This window comes from Dermacentor andersoni, chromosome 1 (assembly GCF_023375885.2).
Source record: "Dermacentor andersoni chromosome 1, qqDerAnde1_hic_scaffold, whole genome shotgun sequence".
Taxonomy (NCBI): domain Eukaryota; kingdom Metazoa; phylum Arthropoda; class Arachnida; order Ixodida; family Ixodidae; genus Dermacentor; species Dermacentor andersoni.
Window position 1 is genome coordinate 113094372 of NC_092814.1, and position 20116 is coordinate 113114487.

Consider the following 20116-nt stretch of genomic DNA (forward strand, 5'->3'; position numbering starts at 1 on the left):
ACATGAGAATATCGTCTATTTCAAGTCTAGCATACTTGGAAATTGCCCATCCAGCCAATTGAAAAATATGCCTGATGCAAAACATCATGAAGAAACAATGAAAGCAGTGAACCTGCTACTGACGACATACCAAACACCAAGATTAAACCTCCAGATGCCTAGTCTACCTTCCAACTTGTTTCACTAAAGCACTTTACACATCATTCGAATTTGCAGCACAGGCCCAACCAGAAGCGTTTCAAGATGTATGCCACACATCTTAAATATAAATTTTTTCATCAGTGCTTTTCTTTTGATCTACTATCTTGGTAGGCACAAATGTGCAAATAGTGCCGCAAGAGGATATTGGAGCTTTGAATGTGGTACTTTGATTTTGTAAATGACCATAATTCTTTTTGTACCCTCCCAATTGCCAAACACAGCCAAATCGTGCTAAAACATAAGGCACAAAGTGATGCAACATCAAAGGGTGTCCACAAGGTACACATTGTTTTTTTCACAACTGCTGCTGGTTTATTCTAATAAAAGCAGACGATATTGTAAAGACCTCGCAAGTCTTGCTAACAATGTTTGATTGTATGACCTATATATTCAGCAGCATATTATGATAACCACCCACTGATGCAATATCAATGAATTGTGCACATGTGCAACATCGATGGGTAGTCATCACAACATGGTGCTGATTATCAACTGTGTCACAATCTGCTTGTAATTGACTCTATCACAACATGGCGTTGCAGTGGCACAGTGGTACAGCATTCCGCATGCAAGCACAAAGTTTCGGGTTAGATTCCTGGCTGCAGCAGCTGCTTTCTGATGGTGGAATGCAACAGCACTTGTTTATTAAGCTTTGGGTGTGCATCAAAGGAACTTGGGTGGCCAAAACTATGGCAACTCTCATAGCCAGATGTGGTTCTGAAGCATTTTTTTTTCTTCAGATATACTATGACAGCCTGTCTGACTCAACACATGCATGTGCCAAGTGCCACTGAATGCTACTACATACAAAAAGCATGAAAGTTGCAGGCCTCAGCATTCTTACTAACAGTTCTGAAATCTGTGCATCTTTATATTTCTGAACTATTAAAGTAGTCACAGCAAAACTCATCCACTACATTAGCTAATCTGTTGTGCTAGGAAGAAATACCATTGTGTACAGCTTGATAGACAACAGCATTAAACTGGAAAAGGCGTCAGAACAATGAACTAGAGATACAAGAACTTTAAGTCTTAGACTGTCCCAAATCTAGCAGGCATTGACTTGAACATATAGTGGAGAGGAAAATCATAAAAGCAAGGGTAGTGCAAATATTTAAAACTTTTGAAATCCTGGCTACAGCAGCTGCGTTCCAATGGTGGAATGCAACAGCACTTGTGCATTGAGCTTTGCATGTGCGTTAAAGGACCTTAGGTGGTCAAAACTATGGCAACTATCCATTTCTATTCCTATTCCTAAATGAGTTCCTATTCGATTCGGCCTTCGAATCAAATGGTCACTATTTGTAAATATGATTATTTTTCAAATAGTTATAAAATATTTGATGAGATCAACTGCGCACAATCAATTAAGAAAATTCAAACAAAAGTACGATAAATTTCATCCCCTCAGCCCTATCTATGCCTGCGGGCGATAACTATAGGTACAAAACATAAATACCTATGTAGTGGAGCAAGGTACGTTGCGCAGGAAGCCAGACTTTACTGGCTATGCGGCGATCATCTGTACTAGGCAAAGAGTTCTGTGTTAGCGAACTGCTTATTAGTTCCTAATGCTTCATTGTGCGTTTAATAAACACTTCTTAATGTGCAACCTAATGACAGAAACATGCTAACGTTATGAATACAGGGATATGAACACAGTGCTATATTAATAGTGAAAATGGCTTTTCATTAGTTGAAAACTACTACAAATTCGTTTCAATTCACGATTGCACTACGGTAGTTGATTCATATTCGATTAAGTCTCGAAAACTACTATACAGTAGGCTTTTGTTAATTTTACTCCTGTTAATTAGATCTTTTGGTTAATTTGATCTCAACCGAAGGTCCCGGCTAGCGCTCATGAATTTCCTCGGGCCCAAAGTTTAGTTATTTTGACGATAAAATTGGCCTTCGCCAGATAATTCAAACTTGGCTGGTCATCACACACGCAGCCCGACCCAAATGGCGAACGCAGTGGTGACTGCAATAGCAGCAGCATCTGTCTTGGCAGTGCTTAGGGTACACGAAATGTGTTGAATACACAAAATCTCCCGGTGGAAACTCCTATTTCTGGCCTGCCCTAGGAAGATTTTCAAGCAATAACCATAGCTCACAAGGTCTGATTATGGTATTTACCCGATTCTAAAGCGAATCTTTTTTTAAAACAAAATTTGGCCAGAAATTGCCTGCGTGGTTGCAATCAAATATGAAATTAAAACAGCCTTCGCATTGTCCGCACGCTTTACCATATGACCATGTATTGCGGCGAAGCTGACTTTAAACAACAGTGCAGAGAAGCTAACTGTAGCAAACTGGTTGCCATTGTGCAACACATTCTTGCTAAAAAAATCAGGTGCATGCAAAATTTCTGCTTTTTTTAGGGGCTTTAATGTAATTTAAACATTATTTTTCTACTTTGAACACACACAACGTGGGCGCGCGTTTGATTCGAAGTGTTAAGACTCTAGCAAATACTGCCAAATGAATCGGAGGTGTGTTGAAATTTTTTTATGCATCTTGTTTAATTCGACCTGCCAGATAATTTGATCGGTTTCATCAGTCCCATCAGGGTCGAAATAACGGAAGTCGACTGTGTTTGCAAGCCCCTAATGAAAACAAACGTGGTCATGTTTTTGAGTGCTCCAAACTTGTCCATCACATTCTACCTTAACAAAACGTGTCTGCAGTCACTATCCACAGATTAAATCACCTGTGCACCAGCTGGTATCGGTGGTCAGAGTAGCTTTTATCTTTTCGTATTGGCAGTGCAAGAGTCCTTGAAAACCTAAAAGCTGACTAGCTAAAACATTTCATGTGTTAGAATGTTTCCCTTTGTTACAGTAAAATGGAATTTGTAACAGCCACTGCATAGAGAGAAAGGCTGACAGAGCTGAATTGAACTGAAAACTATTTATTTTCTCCAGTCAAACTAAAGCATAAAAAAGATGTACAACATCTAAGCTCATTTCCAGTTTCCATGGAAAAGGTTTCCTTATGGTTTTCAATTCAGATTCGACACAACTTTGCATACAACCTCCAATGCAAATTTAGAATACCTGCATGATAATCATTTTTCACATTTATTGTTTCCGTGAAACGCATAACATACTGCTTGTACAATATATGTATATGTATAGAGGTATTATTTACATGACAAGGGCATTAGAAAGGTCCTGAATAAATACATGCGCACAGGGGACTATAGGTTTATTTTAGCCCTTTAAAACAATTGCAGATGAGCTGCTGTAACAGGTTAACATAAAACAGCTTTCAAATTGCAATTCGGACCTCTGATTACCACACAGACAACAAGCATATTCCATCTTTCAGTTAACTCTCAACAAGCACTTCAGAACCAGCACTTCAACGGCAAAGTTTAGCCATGCATGGTACACACACTACACTGAACTACTTAAGCCAGATGACTATTAGAAAATAACTAGAAGATCGGGATGTAGTTGTCAATCTTTGAACGGTGGCGCTGTGCAACACACTCGGCAATCCAAACAATGTTGCGGCACTCCTGTTCTTTCAGCTTCACGTACGCATAGAAGACTCCAGAATGGAACTGCTGCATGAAGGCATTTACGTTGAGCATCACCTGCACATGTAAACATGAAACAAAACCAATTGCAATGAAGGATCGTGACAAAACTAAGAATTCTGAAGGCGGCAAGGGGGACAATATTGCAAAACATCTGGTGGAGCAATGCAACTTGGTTGGGAATCACTGTTGGTGTCTATTAAACTAGCTATCAGCAAGCACATACGGGTGATTCCACGAGAGATCAAACATGCATGTCCGCTTGATATTATTTTGTCTTTTTTTATGTCATGTAGGAATATTCAAACTGCACACAACCAAATATTTTATTCTCGAAAGCGTTCCCAGCAAGCCAAAAAAATATTTGAATGTGGTGGCGTGAGTGTTGTCCTATTGCTTACCACAATATTTTCGAATTTCACGGCCGAATTAAATGCAAACAAAAACGTTGTGTCGAAAATCATTTCTGCTCATTTTAATATGCTTCACAGTTAAATAGTTCCATGCGTTTTCTTTATGCTGTTCACAAACGAAAAAAATCCAAACATGGCCCAAATCAGGAAAATTTTGTAACTTTGACGAGTCTTGGTGCATTTTCTATTTCACACAAACTTGAAAAAATTGTCAAACATAGAATGTTCTCCTTGCAACATCTATGCAAAATATCTTCCTACATAAAATACAAGGGAAAACAATAGCAAAACAAGTTTTTTTTTTTTTAAAGTCATTTTTAAGAAATAAAATTTTTAAAACTCCTTTTCTAATTTTCGAAAAAATTTGGGTGGAAGTCCACATATGTCAGGCAAAGCATTGGTGCAATAATATGTTTCCTCATTTGCTTTATTGACAAAATATAACAGGCCAAAGTGGCCCATGTTGAGCGTACTGGCTTCCGTACCTTTGCTGGTTGTCTGTTAGTCTGCATTGCATGCAAATCTAGTTCTAATTTCTTTGCTGCTTCAGAACTTCGCTCTGACAGCTTGTTTAAAAAAAAAAAATTTATTGTCAGATTTTATTTGTGTTTAGTTGTGCGAGGGCAGGGGGCTGCCGCCCTCTAAAGTGCTAACGTGTACCAAGTTTGCAGCCTACAATCTCTGTGGGCATCACACTTCCGCCTCCATTATTTGCTTGTGAACAGCATGCAAGACACCATGAGTGCATGTTGTGGCTGACTTTGCCAAAACCTGCCTGGTGCACACAGTAATAATTTGTAAGTGGTGCCTAGGCAGGTGCGCCATTATGAAGGTGCTACTTCACTGCACGCTCCCCATCACCCACATGCATTGGATACTGGAACCTTCTTGAGCACCATCGCATGCGACTCGCACTGTGCCTTTCTAAAAACTTATCAGAGTAATTTCCTGAGCCTTTATTCCGTTTCCCAAAATAAAGTTTTCCACATCACTCAGAGATAACATATTCTTGTCTTACCTAGACCTTTACCTCTGTGTTTCGTCTGTCTGAAAAAGTGCCATGCAGCATGACTGAGCCAAAGGCTGCCAAAGTTATCTAATTTACGACATTTTGTCAGCACTTTGCTGGCGCGCTTTCCCACACCGAGAACAGCAGAGGTCACTGGTGCCGCCAGACGGTCATTGCCCTTCGAAAATGAGTGCGGCCCACACGTTTTCACAGTGAAAAGCTGTAGACGGCCTTGTTCGTAAAACATGAAACCGTGAGACATTCTGGAGGCTCAGTCACAACAGCGGCGCAGAAAAAGCATCAGAAAGAGTGCGGTGCTGTTCAGTATAAATGCTTCAACTTGGCTAGCAGTTCACTACACACAATGCATGCAGCTCATAGCTCGGCCCGTGCATTCTATGCAGATTATTTACGCGTTCACAACAAGATTGCTAAGAAAAAAATTTTTCTTGCTTTAACGTTTTGGATGTTGCCTCCCTGTGGAAGCTACTGCCAGAGGCTGAGGATATTTGCGACACCGACGAGGTCTGCCAGCACTGCTTTACACCCCGAAAAGAAATCCTGTCTTCATCTAGTGACACCCACGATGAAGTAGATGAGGCATTCCTTCAGGAAAAAGAAGTAATTGACAACTTGAACAGGCACGTCCACCTTTGTTCTGATGTTTCACCATTGAAGCCACCGTCTTCCGTTCACAAATGCAGCAGACGATCTTACGGAAAGAGAAAACGAGTCAAGATTGAAAGTTTTGTGGTGACAAAGATACACTCAACTTTAAGCACTGCATACGTAAGCGTCAGTACACCTGAACCTTTTCCGACAATGTCGTGCATGCGCTGGCTGGTTAAATAGCTTGAAGCAAGCGTATGAGGCTTCAAGGTCCTATCGAGAGTGCCTCCGTCTTTTAACCATCGTGCCACCAGAAGATGAAAAACGCACTGAAAAGGAAATCCCAGCTGTCACAATGTACATACTCAGAAAGGCCCGAAATTGGCGTGAGAAGCATGGAATGTGGTCAGATTTTGATCCGTACATGAGGTCAAGGTTAAGCCATATCGGCTGTTCAAGCTACGCTCAACTGCTTTGCCAAGGACGAACTTGGGTGCTCACCAGAGCCCGAACAAGGACGTTGTGTCAGTCATCACAAACGGCCACAGAGAGTGCATCTCAAAGTGGTTTGTGACACGTTCTATTCGCGAGACGTTCCAGGTATTCAAAGCAGCTCACCCCAAAAGTACCGTTGTCTTGCCCAAGTTTTACAGCCTGCATCCAAAATGGGTGCTGCTCACACCAGAAGAGGTTTGCATTTGTGTTTATTGCGCTAATGCCAACCTTTGTGTCTCCATGCTTGAGAAAATAACCAGCATGGAAATCTCATTGAAAGGCATGAAAGCACTGTGCCTCTGCGGCTCCCAACCACAGATTGTATGTTAGGTGAATGCAAGTGCTGCCCATGAAACGAAAGCCCCCCCCCCCCCCCCCTGGCAAGTCTGGGAATGGTCAATAAGGACAAGGTGACATATTTCTCAAATGGGGGGGGGGCAAGCCATCTCTCGCTGCGCGCGCGCACGCACGCTGTTGCCTTGTTGTCTTCCCTCAGCCTGTGCCCGCAGTCAGAGTGCACTAGCCCAAGTGTCGCATCCTTATCACAACATATAATGTGAGAGAGAGCTTTCAGTGACAAAAGCTGGACCCTGGCTGAATCGTCGAAAAAAAGTTAACGTTTCGTACATTGGTTTGTTCCTTTTGTATGCTAGGACTGGATCGTCCAGAGAAATATTCATCTGGGGGGGGGGGGGGGGAATTATGTAACTAGTGAACGGTCCATTTCGACCGCTGCTAATTGGATGCAGCTGTACGAGTGAGGAGGAGATGAGCGGCCGCAGCCAATCAGCAGCGGCCGAAATGGACAGTTCACTAGGTGGACTCCTACAGAATACCTCCCCTGGTATCAGTGGCGTAGCCAGGGGGGGGGGGAGAGAAAGCTGCTCGCCCTATTTTGTATTTCGCGTATTTTGCGAGCTTTTGTTTTTTCTTGGAAAAAACAACCAGGACCACTTCAGCACGAAATAAATGCTTGATTCGGTGGTTGTTTAAGGTGCCCTACAACTTTGTAATTGATGTTTGTGATTTAAGCGATAATTAAAAAGTTCACTAACTAAAAGTAATTAAGTAATACTTCGTGATGAAAAAAATACTGCCCGTAAGTACATACGACTACGGCTACTATGCAGTCAGTACGATTTCTCTAGAACGCTTGGGTATTTTTAAAATCTTGGTCCAAGTTAGCTGGGACACCCTGTACATTCATGTCTCATGTCTTAAACCGTACCACTCTCGACCCGAGCTCTAACTGCAGCGGGAAGGTGCTTCTGCCGCCGCCGGCTAATGTCACAGGCGGCGATCCTGTGGTCGGTACTTGGACGATGATGACGACGGTGTGGCTATCTGGTATGCACTCACCAGCCCTACGATTTCTGCAGCATTGTGTGTCTTGCCTTGTAAATATATCCTTGCATATAGATTCTCTCTGTAACAATATATATATATATATATATATATATATATATATATATATATATATATATATATATATATATATATATATATAGAGAGAGAGAGAGAGAGAGAGAGAGAGAGAGAGAGGGGTTGCGAAGTTTGCTCATAGGACAGTGATCTTTTTCAGTACATGCCACCCGAGATTGCTCTGCCGCCACTACCCCGTCGGCATGGCTGCCATGCAAACAACGGAAGCTGCAATACTGTAACCCTGTACATAGTTTCTCCTTCGATTTCTGCAGTACATGTTCATTTTAATGTATGTTTCACCACAAAACATGGTTGGTTTTTGGTTGATCATGTGCGACCATATCTGTGTTAACTGCGGTGTTATATGGCAAGCCTTTTGCGCATAAATAGGCCGGTTTCGGTGCAAATAAAACCAGTTGTTAGTCGGTGCTTGTGATGTGGTCTGTTTCTTTGTTTCCGTCCCAGTTGCGCTGCGCTTTTTGAATAGTCATGAACCAACTTGCCCAAATCAAAGTTTCACCACAAATCCTCACACTGAGGGCCCCTGCCAAGGTGAGCAGAGTGAGCCAGTACGCAGGGCAGGTGGGAAAGGGGTCAGGTAGATGCAACTTTAGTGGTCACAGATCGATAAACAATGACACATTTTTATTTATAGTGTTAATGACAAGTTGATTTATTCCAAGACATTCATTGGTGGTTATACAGAAGTTCATGTTCGTGACTGGGAGAAGCATACTTAGAGCGGGTCCAGATTGTACGCACTGTAAAGATCGCTGCCCTTGCAGATTACCCTATTGCCATTGCAATAAAAAAAGGGTGAAAAATGGGTCAGTGAAAGTTATCTTTTTATCGACAGATCTGGTTTTCAATCGCATATTATGAGCCCTTACAGCCTATAGTGTTACTAATATCTTCTGAAGCATGTGGCTGAAGTGAGAAAAAAAGGTCATTAAAATTCTTGCTGTAACTGTGGAGTGTATTTCAAGAACGTAGGTGTTTTGAAACACTAATATAATATAATGTGAAGTAAGTTTACCTAGACGTTTCATGTTGGTCTAACGTCCGTGCAGCTGAAGGAAAACAGTGCATTTACTTGAAGGGTATGGAGGGCTTTTGATATACGAATGTATATATTATAGGGTGGGCGAGTATTCAAAGTTTCGAAAACGAATAGTTGGTATGTAACATTTTATTCATATTCGTAAATGAACTATTCTGTATTTACGAATATCAAAACTAAGCAAATATTTCGGAACAATGGCCTGTTAAAATCGGGTTACTGTTCTCCACCTGCTGAACAAAGTATCGCAAATTATAATCAGAAGTAAAACAGCAACAAAGCTTTTGAAGCAGTGCAGAAACAAAATTATTAATGCAAGCTTAGTTTTCGGTTTTGCAGTAGAAGTGCAGAGCTGGTTAACACTCCTTGAGTTAGATTTTGTACACATACATAAATACCCAAGAATGCATGGATGTGGGAACTGCCTTTGCCATAGCACAAGTGGTAGTGCAACGCACGCATAATGCTGAGGTTGTGGGTTCGGCTCTCACCGTCAGCAAGTTGTTTTTTCCTCCATTTCCCTTCAGCTTCTCCTATTTCTATAATTTCTCCTATGCATTCCTTTTCTTCAAAATCTGTTGGTTTCATATGGTTCTGACTAGCAAATATGCACAAGCGTTCTTACCAAACCAGGCCCCTCGGTTCCCATTCCTTTTGTCTATAATGCATGATAAACGGCTAGTTTTGCTTCTGGCATGTCAATTAGTCTTTCTTGCAGTCTAGTCATGTCGCAGTTATCTTTTATGTTACAATCAGGGATGTTTCCCTCGTAACAGGACCTTTTTTGTGTGTAGGGCACACAAATACTTTATTATGTTTTTCTTTTCTCTTTCCACAAGTTCTGATTTCTTCAACTATTTGTTTTGCATTTTGGAAAACTTGGTCATACAGCAGCCTGTCATTCTTGGAGAGCTTATTTGTCACCTGGCTCTAAAGGTGTCTAGCGGCTATTTGTGGAGTTCTTTTCGTGACTGTTGTAGTGACCTTGTGTAAATAAATATTCCTGCTGTAGATATGAGTGTCTGCATTTCTTTATTTGATATTCGATATATTCATGTTCTATTCGTGCTCGAAAAAGTCGATATTCGATCGCCTACCTCTAATATTTACATAACGAATTATCACAGTTTAAATTTTTCATTACCTTCAGACTGGAAGGTTACAGCACGATTCAAAAGAACACAAAATTAAATTATGGGGTTTTATGTGCCAAAACCACTTTCTGATTATGAGGCACGCCGTAGTGGGGGACTCCGGAAATTTTGACCACCTGGGGTTCTTTAACGTGCACCTAAATCTAAGTACACGGGTGTTTTCGCATTTCGCCCCCATCGAAATGCGGCCGCCGTGGCCGGGATTCGATCCCGCGACCTCGTGCTCAGCAGCCTAACACCATAGCCACTGAGCAACCACGGCGGGTTCAAAAGAACACAAGCAACATAGTTTTCCTAGCATGAAAATGCACTTAGTCTGCATGTTATCCCTAACTTTGTTGTGCTTCTAGACGCTCGTGGTCTCGGAACTAGATTTTGCGGAACATGCTTGGCCGCATGTTGTTAACACGGTGATGACGATTACCCAAGATTTGTGCAAATCAAATACCACATTTTTGCCCTTCATCTACTTGAACGCCGTTGTGAAGTATTGATTAGTCCGAAAGCAGTGATAAACAGAGCGATTTGTTCAGATGCGGATGAATGAGCTCAGCCATTCTGATATTTATGCCTTTTTTATGCAGTCGATATGTCTTAATAACCTGCACTGTTTTAAATCCGAACACAATATTTATTCCATTTGTTTTTGGTATATCAGCTAGCTTTCCGACACACTTGCGCATGTCTGTCAAGCTAAAGGATTTAGTGACACCACTGAATCCGCAGCGTTTAAACGCATTCAAATAGGTTTTGTAAATAATAAAGAAAATTCAATTTTGTGAGCACTATGATAGCTATGATGACCATTGTGCTTTGATTTGAAGCACAATCACAATGTGAAGGCTACCAATGTGAAGGCAACCAGTGCTTCATCATAGTCACAAAGCTCATGCGTCGTGCAGCGAGTTTCGGCCACTTACATGCAGCTTTTGAATATTAAACTGCATTCTATAAGCTCCTTTTTCAAGAAACCTTTCTAACTTATAAGTCTTTAAAATATCGCCAATTCATTAAAGTCACTAAAACAAGCTGCTCATTGCTAACTAGAAAACTATGCCATAACAAACAAAAAAACTAAATCTATCAACAAAATCGCTAAAATGCCAACACTCATTAAATACTGGTAAATTATAAAAAGCAAATCTGACTGTTTTCAAATATGGTTCGGTTAGATGGCCTCAACAAACAAGAGGTGATGGAAGGGATCGTGGATTAAACTTGTTTTGGACCACCTAGCGACAGCTTTCTCAGCAATGCAGGCTTGCAAGGAACGTCCCACAGGTGTCTTGCATCGCAAAGTATGGTAACCCTTAAGTGTTTAGTGCGGCAGGCCAAGCGTCATCTGCTACAGCATGTGGTGGAGACGCCCGAAAGACAATTCTAGCTGCTTAAGCAGGGGATACATAATAAAGAAATTGTAGCTATGTGGGCGCAATTATGAGAGACAACTTGCATCAGCTGTTGTTTTGTTGGGTTTGTCCGTGTCCAGACAACAGTGCCCGCTTTCACAAGTGTGTGTGGGTGTGTAGAGGTAGGGGGGTGGGGGGGGGGCAAATGGTCCACTCTTCCCTTTCACTTCTGACTGTGAAGGAGAGGTGCATGTCTCCTCCCCATTGGTACATATGCCTATGACAAGCATGTTGTCAGGCACGCACAAGCAACTATAAAAACATCTCACTCAATGACCATGAGCACTCGCTGCCAGAATGCTGGCATGATGAAGAGCACTGGCAGTGAGAAGCGAATGCTTTGTGCTGCCTCTAATTTTGCTATGAGAACAACTTTCATGGCCAAATAAATGAAAGCAGCTTTGAAAATACTGGGAACCTCAATTGCACTGTTGAGGTTCCCATTATGAAAGACTAAGTAGCCCAAATCAATGCCTGGATCGTCTTCAAAGGCTACTGCAGACTTGTAGAGGTGGGGAAATTTACCAGCTGTAACCGAATAGACCTTGGGTGTTATATGCATACCGGTGATAAATGCCCTGAGGAACCAATGTGGCCGAGACTCCTAGTGGGGCTAGTGGAGAGGCCAGACCCCCATTATCATGGCTTCAAGCAACTTTCTGCAGATTCGAGTTATCTTGGTCCAGACTCGAAGTGCAGTATTCCCAGCTTTGAAAAGTGTGTGTGTGTGGGGGGGGGCAAATGGCTTACTTTGCCCCCCTCAAGTTCTGAGTGGGGGGTATGGGGCCAAGTGCCCCCCCCCTCCCCAGTACTATATACAACCATGGTGGATGGACTCCTTAAGCACCAAGCTTCCCTGTACAACCGTATGTCTGGAAGCACCGCCTCCATTCAGACAGCACATGAGGTGGTCTCCCGACTCAGCGGCAACATCAAGAATGTTGCAGCAATCAAAATGCTGCAGCGATCGTGGAGCACCGTCAGAAGAAGTCAATGGAGTGGAAGTCAGTGCCGTGTATGGTGAGAATTCAGTCATGGCATGTGTGGATATGTGCTCATGATCAGTTAAGCGTACATGCGCTGACTGTTACAAGAACTGCCACTAGCCAGCTCACTTAACCCTTTAAACACTAATTGCAAAGGACGCGAAATAAATTTGTTCCAGCACTACAAGTAGCGTCGAGTTTGTTGCCTCTTGCGTCCCAGAAAAAGCAGAAAACATGTTCTCTGTTCTTGTCAAAAAAAGCCCAGGCAAACCTATCAGCCAGCACACTGAACGCAGGTCACTTTGGCCTGCCATATTTTTAGAATAAAGCAAACGAGGAAACATATTATTGCACCCATGTTTTGCCTGACATAAGCGGGCTTCCATCCAAAATATTTTTCAAAAATTGGAACCGAGTTATTTTATTTTTTGAAAATGACTTTTTAAAAACTTGTTTATTTTACATTATTTTCTTCTCTTGTGTTTCATGTAGGAAGATATTTGCCTAGATGTTGCGAAAAGAATGTTCTATGTTCGACACTTTTTTCATGTTTCTGAGTGAAATAGAAAATGCGCCAAGACGCATCAAAGTTAAAAAATGTTTCTGATTTGGGCCATATTTGAAATTTTTTAACGTTCTTTTTGTTTGTGGACAGCATAACAAAATGCATGGAACTAATTTACTATGAGGCATTTTAAAATGAGCAGAAAGGTTTTTCGACACAATGTTATTAGTTTGCACTTAATTTGGCTGTGAAATTGGAAAATGTAAGCAATAGGATGACACCCGCGCCGCCAAGCTCAAAATAATTTGGCTCACTTGGGAACGCCTTTTGGGAATAAAATTTTCTGTTCTGTGCAGTATGAATATTCCTACAAGACATATAACAAAACCAGACAAAATGAAAATATCAAGCAGACATGCATGTGTGATCTCTCGTGGAATCATCCTTAAGTGACAGCATGTCTTGCGATATGCGTTACACAAGCCTCTACAAGAAAAAAATTATGCAGAAACTATTGACGATGGTTGTCAACGTAAGCGACTAGTCAAACGCTTCTAGAAACTATTCACTTTATTTACTCCTTCATTACTGTGCCTATAGAAATCCATCAATTCGTTCGACAATTTTTCTATTTGATGTTAAGCATTTCCGTTGTAATTCTTTTAGTAGCAACATCATTGACCATTTGAATGAATGACTACTGAACTTTAACTATTTGTCAGAGTTGACAACTGCTGGCAGGATGGGGAGCCTGTAAAAATACAACTTCGACTGGAGGCATCGTCGAAACTAGCTTCCAGTGCTCCTAACACTTCTTCAATAAAAAGATGCAATACTTGTGCTTCGGTCGACTTGGAAACAATATTTAAATGACAGCAGGAATGAAGACACAAAAGCTTTTTTTCGGGTTGTAACTTTTCAGATTTTTTAGCCTGTTTTAATGCCGTCTCAAACAAGGGTAGATGCTCAAGAGTGTATTTTGATAATTGTGTTCGACTAATATCAAGTGCAACTTCATTTTCCCCACTGTGGTTTGCCTTTATCCATCAGAATTTCAACAACGTATATGCAAATTATTATGAGCAATCCTTCCTGTCGTGTGGGGCTTTCACTCGCACAAAAGCACGCAGTTGAGTTCAGACTGACCTTCAACCAAAGCATGCCTGACTGTCTAATCTTTTACATTTTGAACACCACCTGAGCAAGTGCCCTTATTCATTAATGAAACATACTGTGGAACACTACACATTACTGCACAGCACTGTACAGGAACTAAAAGCATGTGGAGGCTCCAGCGCCAATTGAACGAGCACATGACTACCTTGCTTGCACAGAAACGCTGTAGAACGCAATAACCAAGTGTGACGAGGCTTCTGCATGCTCATTGACCTAACAATCATTGCTTCACGAGCCTAAAAAATTTAGTAAAATAGAAAACAAGTACCTACTGCAGTGAGTAAAAACAAATGCTCCCTGTAAAGTAGGAACTTGCCAATTTTCATATTAGTGAAGCTACTGCTTTCCCGCATAGCACAGGCATCACTATGGCTTGTATTGACAACAAAAACTTTTCATAATTATGTTCTCACATGATCCGATTGGGAACTAGGGACCAGGTGCATATTTTCTATATTTCAGATTTTTTTACTCTCAGTGCTTATATTAATAATAGAGAAGATTATAACTTTTATTCGTGTTCCTTAAGGTGCTTTCAACTTTCACATAAGAATTCTAAAAAATTGGCTGAGCAATTATTACTGCTATACATCCATTCAAAACACCAATAATCTTACTACAATTTTATGTATCGCAGCATATGTTGCGACTATGTCTTGAAATAAAATGTTAAAACATAAAAGCAGCGCAAATGAGCACCTTTCTAGCAGTAACGAAACAGTTAAAGGAATATCTTTTAGGAAGAGTTGCGCCTAAGAAAGAATGCACACAGGAAAAAACGAGGTAGATGAAAAGAGCACAAACAATCAACTGGGTTTATTTGTGTTGAATCTGCATATATAAGCAGTGTTCACATGTGACAGAAAAAAGGAAGGGGGGGAATGAGCCAGCTTCTCCTGCAAGGTCATCACAGCAGTAGCCAAGAACCTTTTTAAAAAGGTAACAAAAGAAAAATGTGGCAGCAGCACCGAGTGCTTGCTCAGAAAGAAACCCACGGTTGTGCCGTATATGCACAAAGTCACCCACAACATTAAAAAAAGTGGCAAACAGGCATGGCGTCCCTGTGGTTTTTTTCTGCCCCTAATAAGCTCGCTGGGTTATGCCCGAGGATAAGCGGAGAAGGAGCCCGACGAAGCGGTCGTGGAATAAAGCAGTCCGAAACTTTCGTGAAATGTTCCACGGGCGTAGTATATTAAATCCCACTAAAATGTGAACGAGTATATGTGGGCCAAACAGGGCGCTGCGTAAATGAACACGCAGGGGAACATGCATTGTAATTAGGAAAAGAGAAGAAGCACACTTGCCTGCTCATTGCATTGCATGTAAAGGATGTAGACCACAGTTGAACAAAATTAAGATTCTAGGCAGAAGCAAGAATAAAATAGCCTGTGAGCTTTTAGAAGCTTTTCACATCAAGGAAAAGGGTGAGGTGTGCGTAAGTGATACTTCTGTTGCCTTATATCATGCTGAACACAATTTCCTGCACAGCTTGTGTTGACATGAGGCAGGCTTCATTTGCCCTCTCCTCCTCATTCCCCCCCCCCTTTTTTTTGTCACATGTGAACACTGCCTATATATGCAGATTCAACACAAATAAACCCGGTTGATAGTATGCTCTCTTTTCGTTTACCTCGTTTTTTCCTCTGTGCGTTCTTTCTTAGGCGCAACTCTTCCTAAAACATAGCCATGCGCCAACTTGCCCAACAAAAAGTTTTTCTAAAGTTAAAGGAATGATCCGTTTGAAGACGTAAATTTGTTGTAGTGAGTATTATTTATCAGCCATTTGTTGTCTCATTGCATATTTCTGTAGCAAACAGAACCGTTAACCTGCACATCCGTAGCAGTAGTATAGGTGGCTATACATACAATAGAATTACATGTGTGCTGTCTGTAGTGGCTCAGGCACCGACATGGAAGGTGACTGCCAGAACTAGACCTTCAGACACCCCAAAGCTTTAGCAAGACAGCACATGTGTCTCGAAGAGCTCTAATGATGTTCGGCGTCAAACGCGTCTTGCAATTCAGTTGTGCGTGAGCACACACCCTTTGCATCGATGCCTTTGTATTGGTGATGAAAGTCCAACCACTACCAACCACTAAAACAGGCAAAAGAGCCAAAGAAAGCTATTCACAAAGCTTTGGTATGTAATGCATAGTACACATTAGTGTGCCTGTCTAACAACCACTTAAAAATAGCAAATAGACATCACATAAGTGTCAGAAATGCTTTCCACGAGCTACGATGAAGCTATTCTTACCATCACTCAAACCAGAACACCAACATGGACAATAAACGCTTTGTTCGCATGGGCAGGAGAATCGAGCCAGGGCAACATGCACACACACACTATGCTGAGCAGCAAAAATTCCTCCATCCCACTGAATGCTATAAAAATCTCTACATTAAATAGTTTGTCCAAGTGCTCCAATCGAATACTCCTGCAAGAAAACGCTTTGGCAAATTTTATTTTTAAGAGTTAAACTGCAATTGCTATGCAATACTAGGAAGCCTTCTGTATATACTGCAAGGAACCGGTTTATTCCAGCCGAGCTCGTGCTACTACCACGAGGATCAAGCTGTGCTGCTGGTGATGATATATATACAGATGAAGATGTACAATGGATGATATGTGGAGATGATGAAGTTGAAAGTCAGGCATGTGTTGCAATCACACTAATTCCCTTTCACTGTGGAAGCGGCCGCCTGCCAGCATGGAAGTACAGTAAAAGCTCGTTAATGCGACTCCCGTTAATTCAGAAATTCGGATAATTCGGACGGCTCTATTGGTCCCGGCCAAAATGCATGTTAGTCTATGGGACCAAACCTTCGTTAATTTGTCAGAATTCGGCCCCGCACCGCTTAATTCGGACAAATACTGACGGCTGCCACTACATGAAAGTGTGGTAAAGCAGCGCTGGCACCACAGGAGTGAAACCGAAACCTGAGAGGCATTGCCATCGTCATGAATTAGTGGGGTCCATAGAGTTTCTAAATAAATACCCTAGAGAGAAATGTGGCACTAGTGTCTACGGGGGCTTTCATCAGCGTTGCCTCAACCTACATGGGAATGATGTGAAGTACAGGCTTCGGATTGACTTCGATCTTTAGACCAGTGGCGTTCGCTTGCGGTGCAGTAAACAAAGCTATACTCAAATATTATTGCCAAACAGTTGCACCTCCGCAAGTCATTGCCAACTGTTTTCGGCACAGTGGTTTTGTGAGGTCCGAGCATGCGGCAGTAGCCGACGAGGTGTCAGTCGCGTCCACTGATCATGACTCCCCGACCTTCGATGCTGTCCTTCCCACAGATGTGACCCTTCAGGACTACATCGCGATTGATGATTGTGTCGACACGACTGGTGTCCTGACCAATGAAGAAATTATTAATGATGCCACGGGTGCCTGGGAAGACTATGATTCAGACGAAGAGTTATGCGAGGAGGTGCAGCCACGACATCATCGCACCTTACGAGAAGCCACGGAGGCGCTTTTAATATTGGAGGATGTTTGCCGGAGCACTTCCGACAGTTTGCGGGCTGTTGGCCACTTGGAAGAGTTAAGAAAAATTGTGATGTCAGCCGGAATCTGCGCGAAAAAGCAGATGACTATTGCAAAATACTTCAGTAAATAAAGGTATGCTTCTCCAACTTTATTTTAATGTTGTTTTTCCTGTTCATTCGTTAATTCGGCATTTGGATAATTCGGACATTTTTCCCAGTCCTGGGAGATCCGAATTAACGAGCTTTTACTGTATTATGAAATGTGTCGAGTATATGGTTTTAAACGAGAGACATGCACTATCTCTGTCCCACGGCAATGGTGATCGGGCGGCGCTCTAAGGGGCGAGCCACAGTAATTGACAGGCGATGTCTACTCAATGACCGTGTAAGGTCCAATAAAACGTGAGAGAAATTTTGTGCTTAAAGGGATAGTGAATAAAAAATTTGTCGCCGAGATTTCTGTCTCCAGTGATAGCTGTCGCACCGAGAGCGACCAAAACAACACTCTTTCTGAGGAGAAGTGAGCGAAAAGTAATTATTTTAGTGAATATTTCTCAAATCGCAGCACCTACCGGCCTCCTCCGAAAGCTCTGGCAAAACCGGATATCACATCACGCTTACCCACCTCGAGGCCCATTGTGAGCGATCGTCCACACTGAGCGCGCGAAGGGGCGAGTTGACGTTTGCAGCAACGCGCTTTCTTTGTTCGACCGTCCTATTCGTACCGCTTCCTCGTGTGAGCTGTTCGAAAACCTCGTCTTTCATCTCGTGGATTTGTGGTTTGATGCGTGGAGCAGCCGTGTCAACGCCGCAAAATGCCGAGGGTCTGCTGAGCGCATGTGAAAACGGCAGGCAGCGGTAGTCTTTTTCTCGCGTACTTGCTCACGCTGTAGTTTTGCGCACAGGTGCCGTTTGACCGTAATTTGTCGTTTGTACGACGTTCTGAGCCAGATGTTTGGCAGATTCTGCCAGAATGAATCGAAATCCGCATCGTCTGAAGCGACGGCTGACGGAAAAAAATTCGCCGACATGAGACTGGCGGCGCCATCTCGTGTGCACCAACGGAAGGAGTGCTCGGCTGCGGTGAAACAACGGCACGCTGAAACCGCTGTGCATGTACTCGTTCACTCCGTGAATAAAAAGAGGTTCCCTGCTCACAGAGCCGCATTTCAGTCACTGCACATGCCTGGATTCAATCTTCACCCGTTGCTTCATCGCATCTATTCTCAAAACAGCTACTTGCGCGCATCAAGCACCTGCCGCGCGAGAGTCGGCAGCCGACTGTTATGCTCACGCCGCCGGCCACACCTGCTCCGATGGCGTAGGTACAGGGAGGTCTACATGCGTCAATATCTTCAACGATTTCTACGTATTTTTTTTTTTGTACAGTGTGTACTCACGGCACCTGTATTGTGCATTGGTGGCTTTCATGTTTTACGCGCTAGCAGCTACCCATCCAAGCGGGCGGAGCAAGCCGCTTTGCGCAGAACGAAGAGTAAATTCCTTACGTCGCCTGACATTGCATAGCCTGAGGCATAAGCGTTCTCGCTCTGTTGAAGCCAAACATGGCAAAGCGTTTGCGTGAGTGAATCACGCTGGGCGCATCACCACGGATGCAACACTGTCAATGAGGCGTGCGCCTTTCGTCTCGCTAACTCATTCGTGACAGGTGCGAGCTTGCGATCCGAGCCGCAGGAACCGCGTTTATATCTGGTTTCCACCTATGATGCCGCCCCTGATCTCTCGAGGCGAACGCGTGTACATGGAATGCACAGTGTAAACACCACTTTGCTGGTCCAGACTCTCTTGGCACCGCGGAGGGGGACTGCTGCGGCGGGTCGTCGTCAATTTCGCTTGACGACGCGGACGGATCGTAGGCATACGCCTTTATCGTTCGTGGTTGTTCAGTTGGCCGCTCATCCAAGTCGCAAAGTTCCGCTCATGCTATCGCTCTCACTAGAACTTTGCATTTTGCACTGCGCAGCCGGCCAGCTCGCTCCGCGGCTGCTGAGGGTAGGTGTGACGTCAGATCCGCCGGCTTGTTGTCGGGAGCGCTTTGCGAGTGACGCGGTGGCCGCTCATAGAGAGTCAAAAATAAAGCCATCCGCTCAAAAGTAACCCGACTAATGTCTATATACTGTAGCAATCGTGTCTTAGGAATGCAATTGTGGGGCTTCCTCTATATTCTTCGATTTTTATTCTGTATCCCTTTAAGCTGGGAACGCGCACAGGAGTCTAAAGAAGAACTTCATCGAAAAGAGAAGAAGTCACAGCACGGTGGGCCAAGTCGTAATGAGAATTGCAAGCGTCCTGGGAGATGCTGGTGTTAAGGCGGGCGAGGTGACAACAGTCCGCAAGGCGAGACAGAAACTGTTCTGAGAAAGGAGCTGCTGGGGGTACAGGAGTCGAAAAGAATGATACATCAAGAACAAAACTTGGTGAACGGCCATGGACAAGGGCCATACTAGAAATGATATCCACTTGGCTACATGAAGCAAGGTGTCACAATTAAGAATGGGAATTTACAAAGAACAGTACTTATCACATAACTAGTGAAGAGATTAAAGAGTGCCACACGATTACATCAAATGGGACAAAAATGCCAGCAGACACCTTGCACACATTT

General features: G+C 42.9%; 2 protein-coding genes across 3 annotated transcripts in view; both read right to left on the minus strand.

Moving 5' to 3' along the window:
- Positions 1–3004, minus strand: part of LOC126545683 (F-box only protein 22-like) — a 43102-nt gene extending 40098 nt beyond the window's left edge. The window contains exon 1 of the mRNA XM_072286655.1: positions 1661–3004. The gene's annotated coding sequence lies outside the window, so the exon portion shown is untranslated. The remainder of the gene's footprint in view (positions 1–1660) is intronic.
- Positions 3005–3099: 95 nt separating this feature from the next.
- Positions 3100–20116, minus strand: part of VhaAC39-1 (V-type proton ATPase subunit VhaAC39-1) — a 34646-nt gene continuing 17629 nt past the window's right edge. Inside the window, exon 7 of one of the 2 annotated variants that reach the window (XM_050193629.3) lies at positions 3100–3805. In XM_050193629.3, the coding sequence (XP_050049586.1) occupies positions 3644–3805 (162 nt within the window). In that variant the 3' untranslated portion in view covers positions 3100–3643. Of the gene's footprint in view, positions 3806–4495; positions 5883–20116 lie in introns of those variants that run through there. The other variant, XM_055061913.2, reaches the window with a different exon arrangement.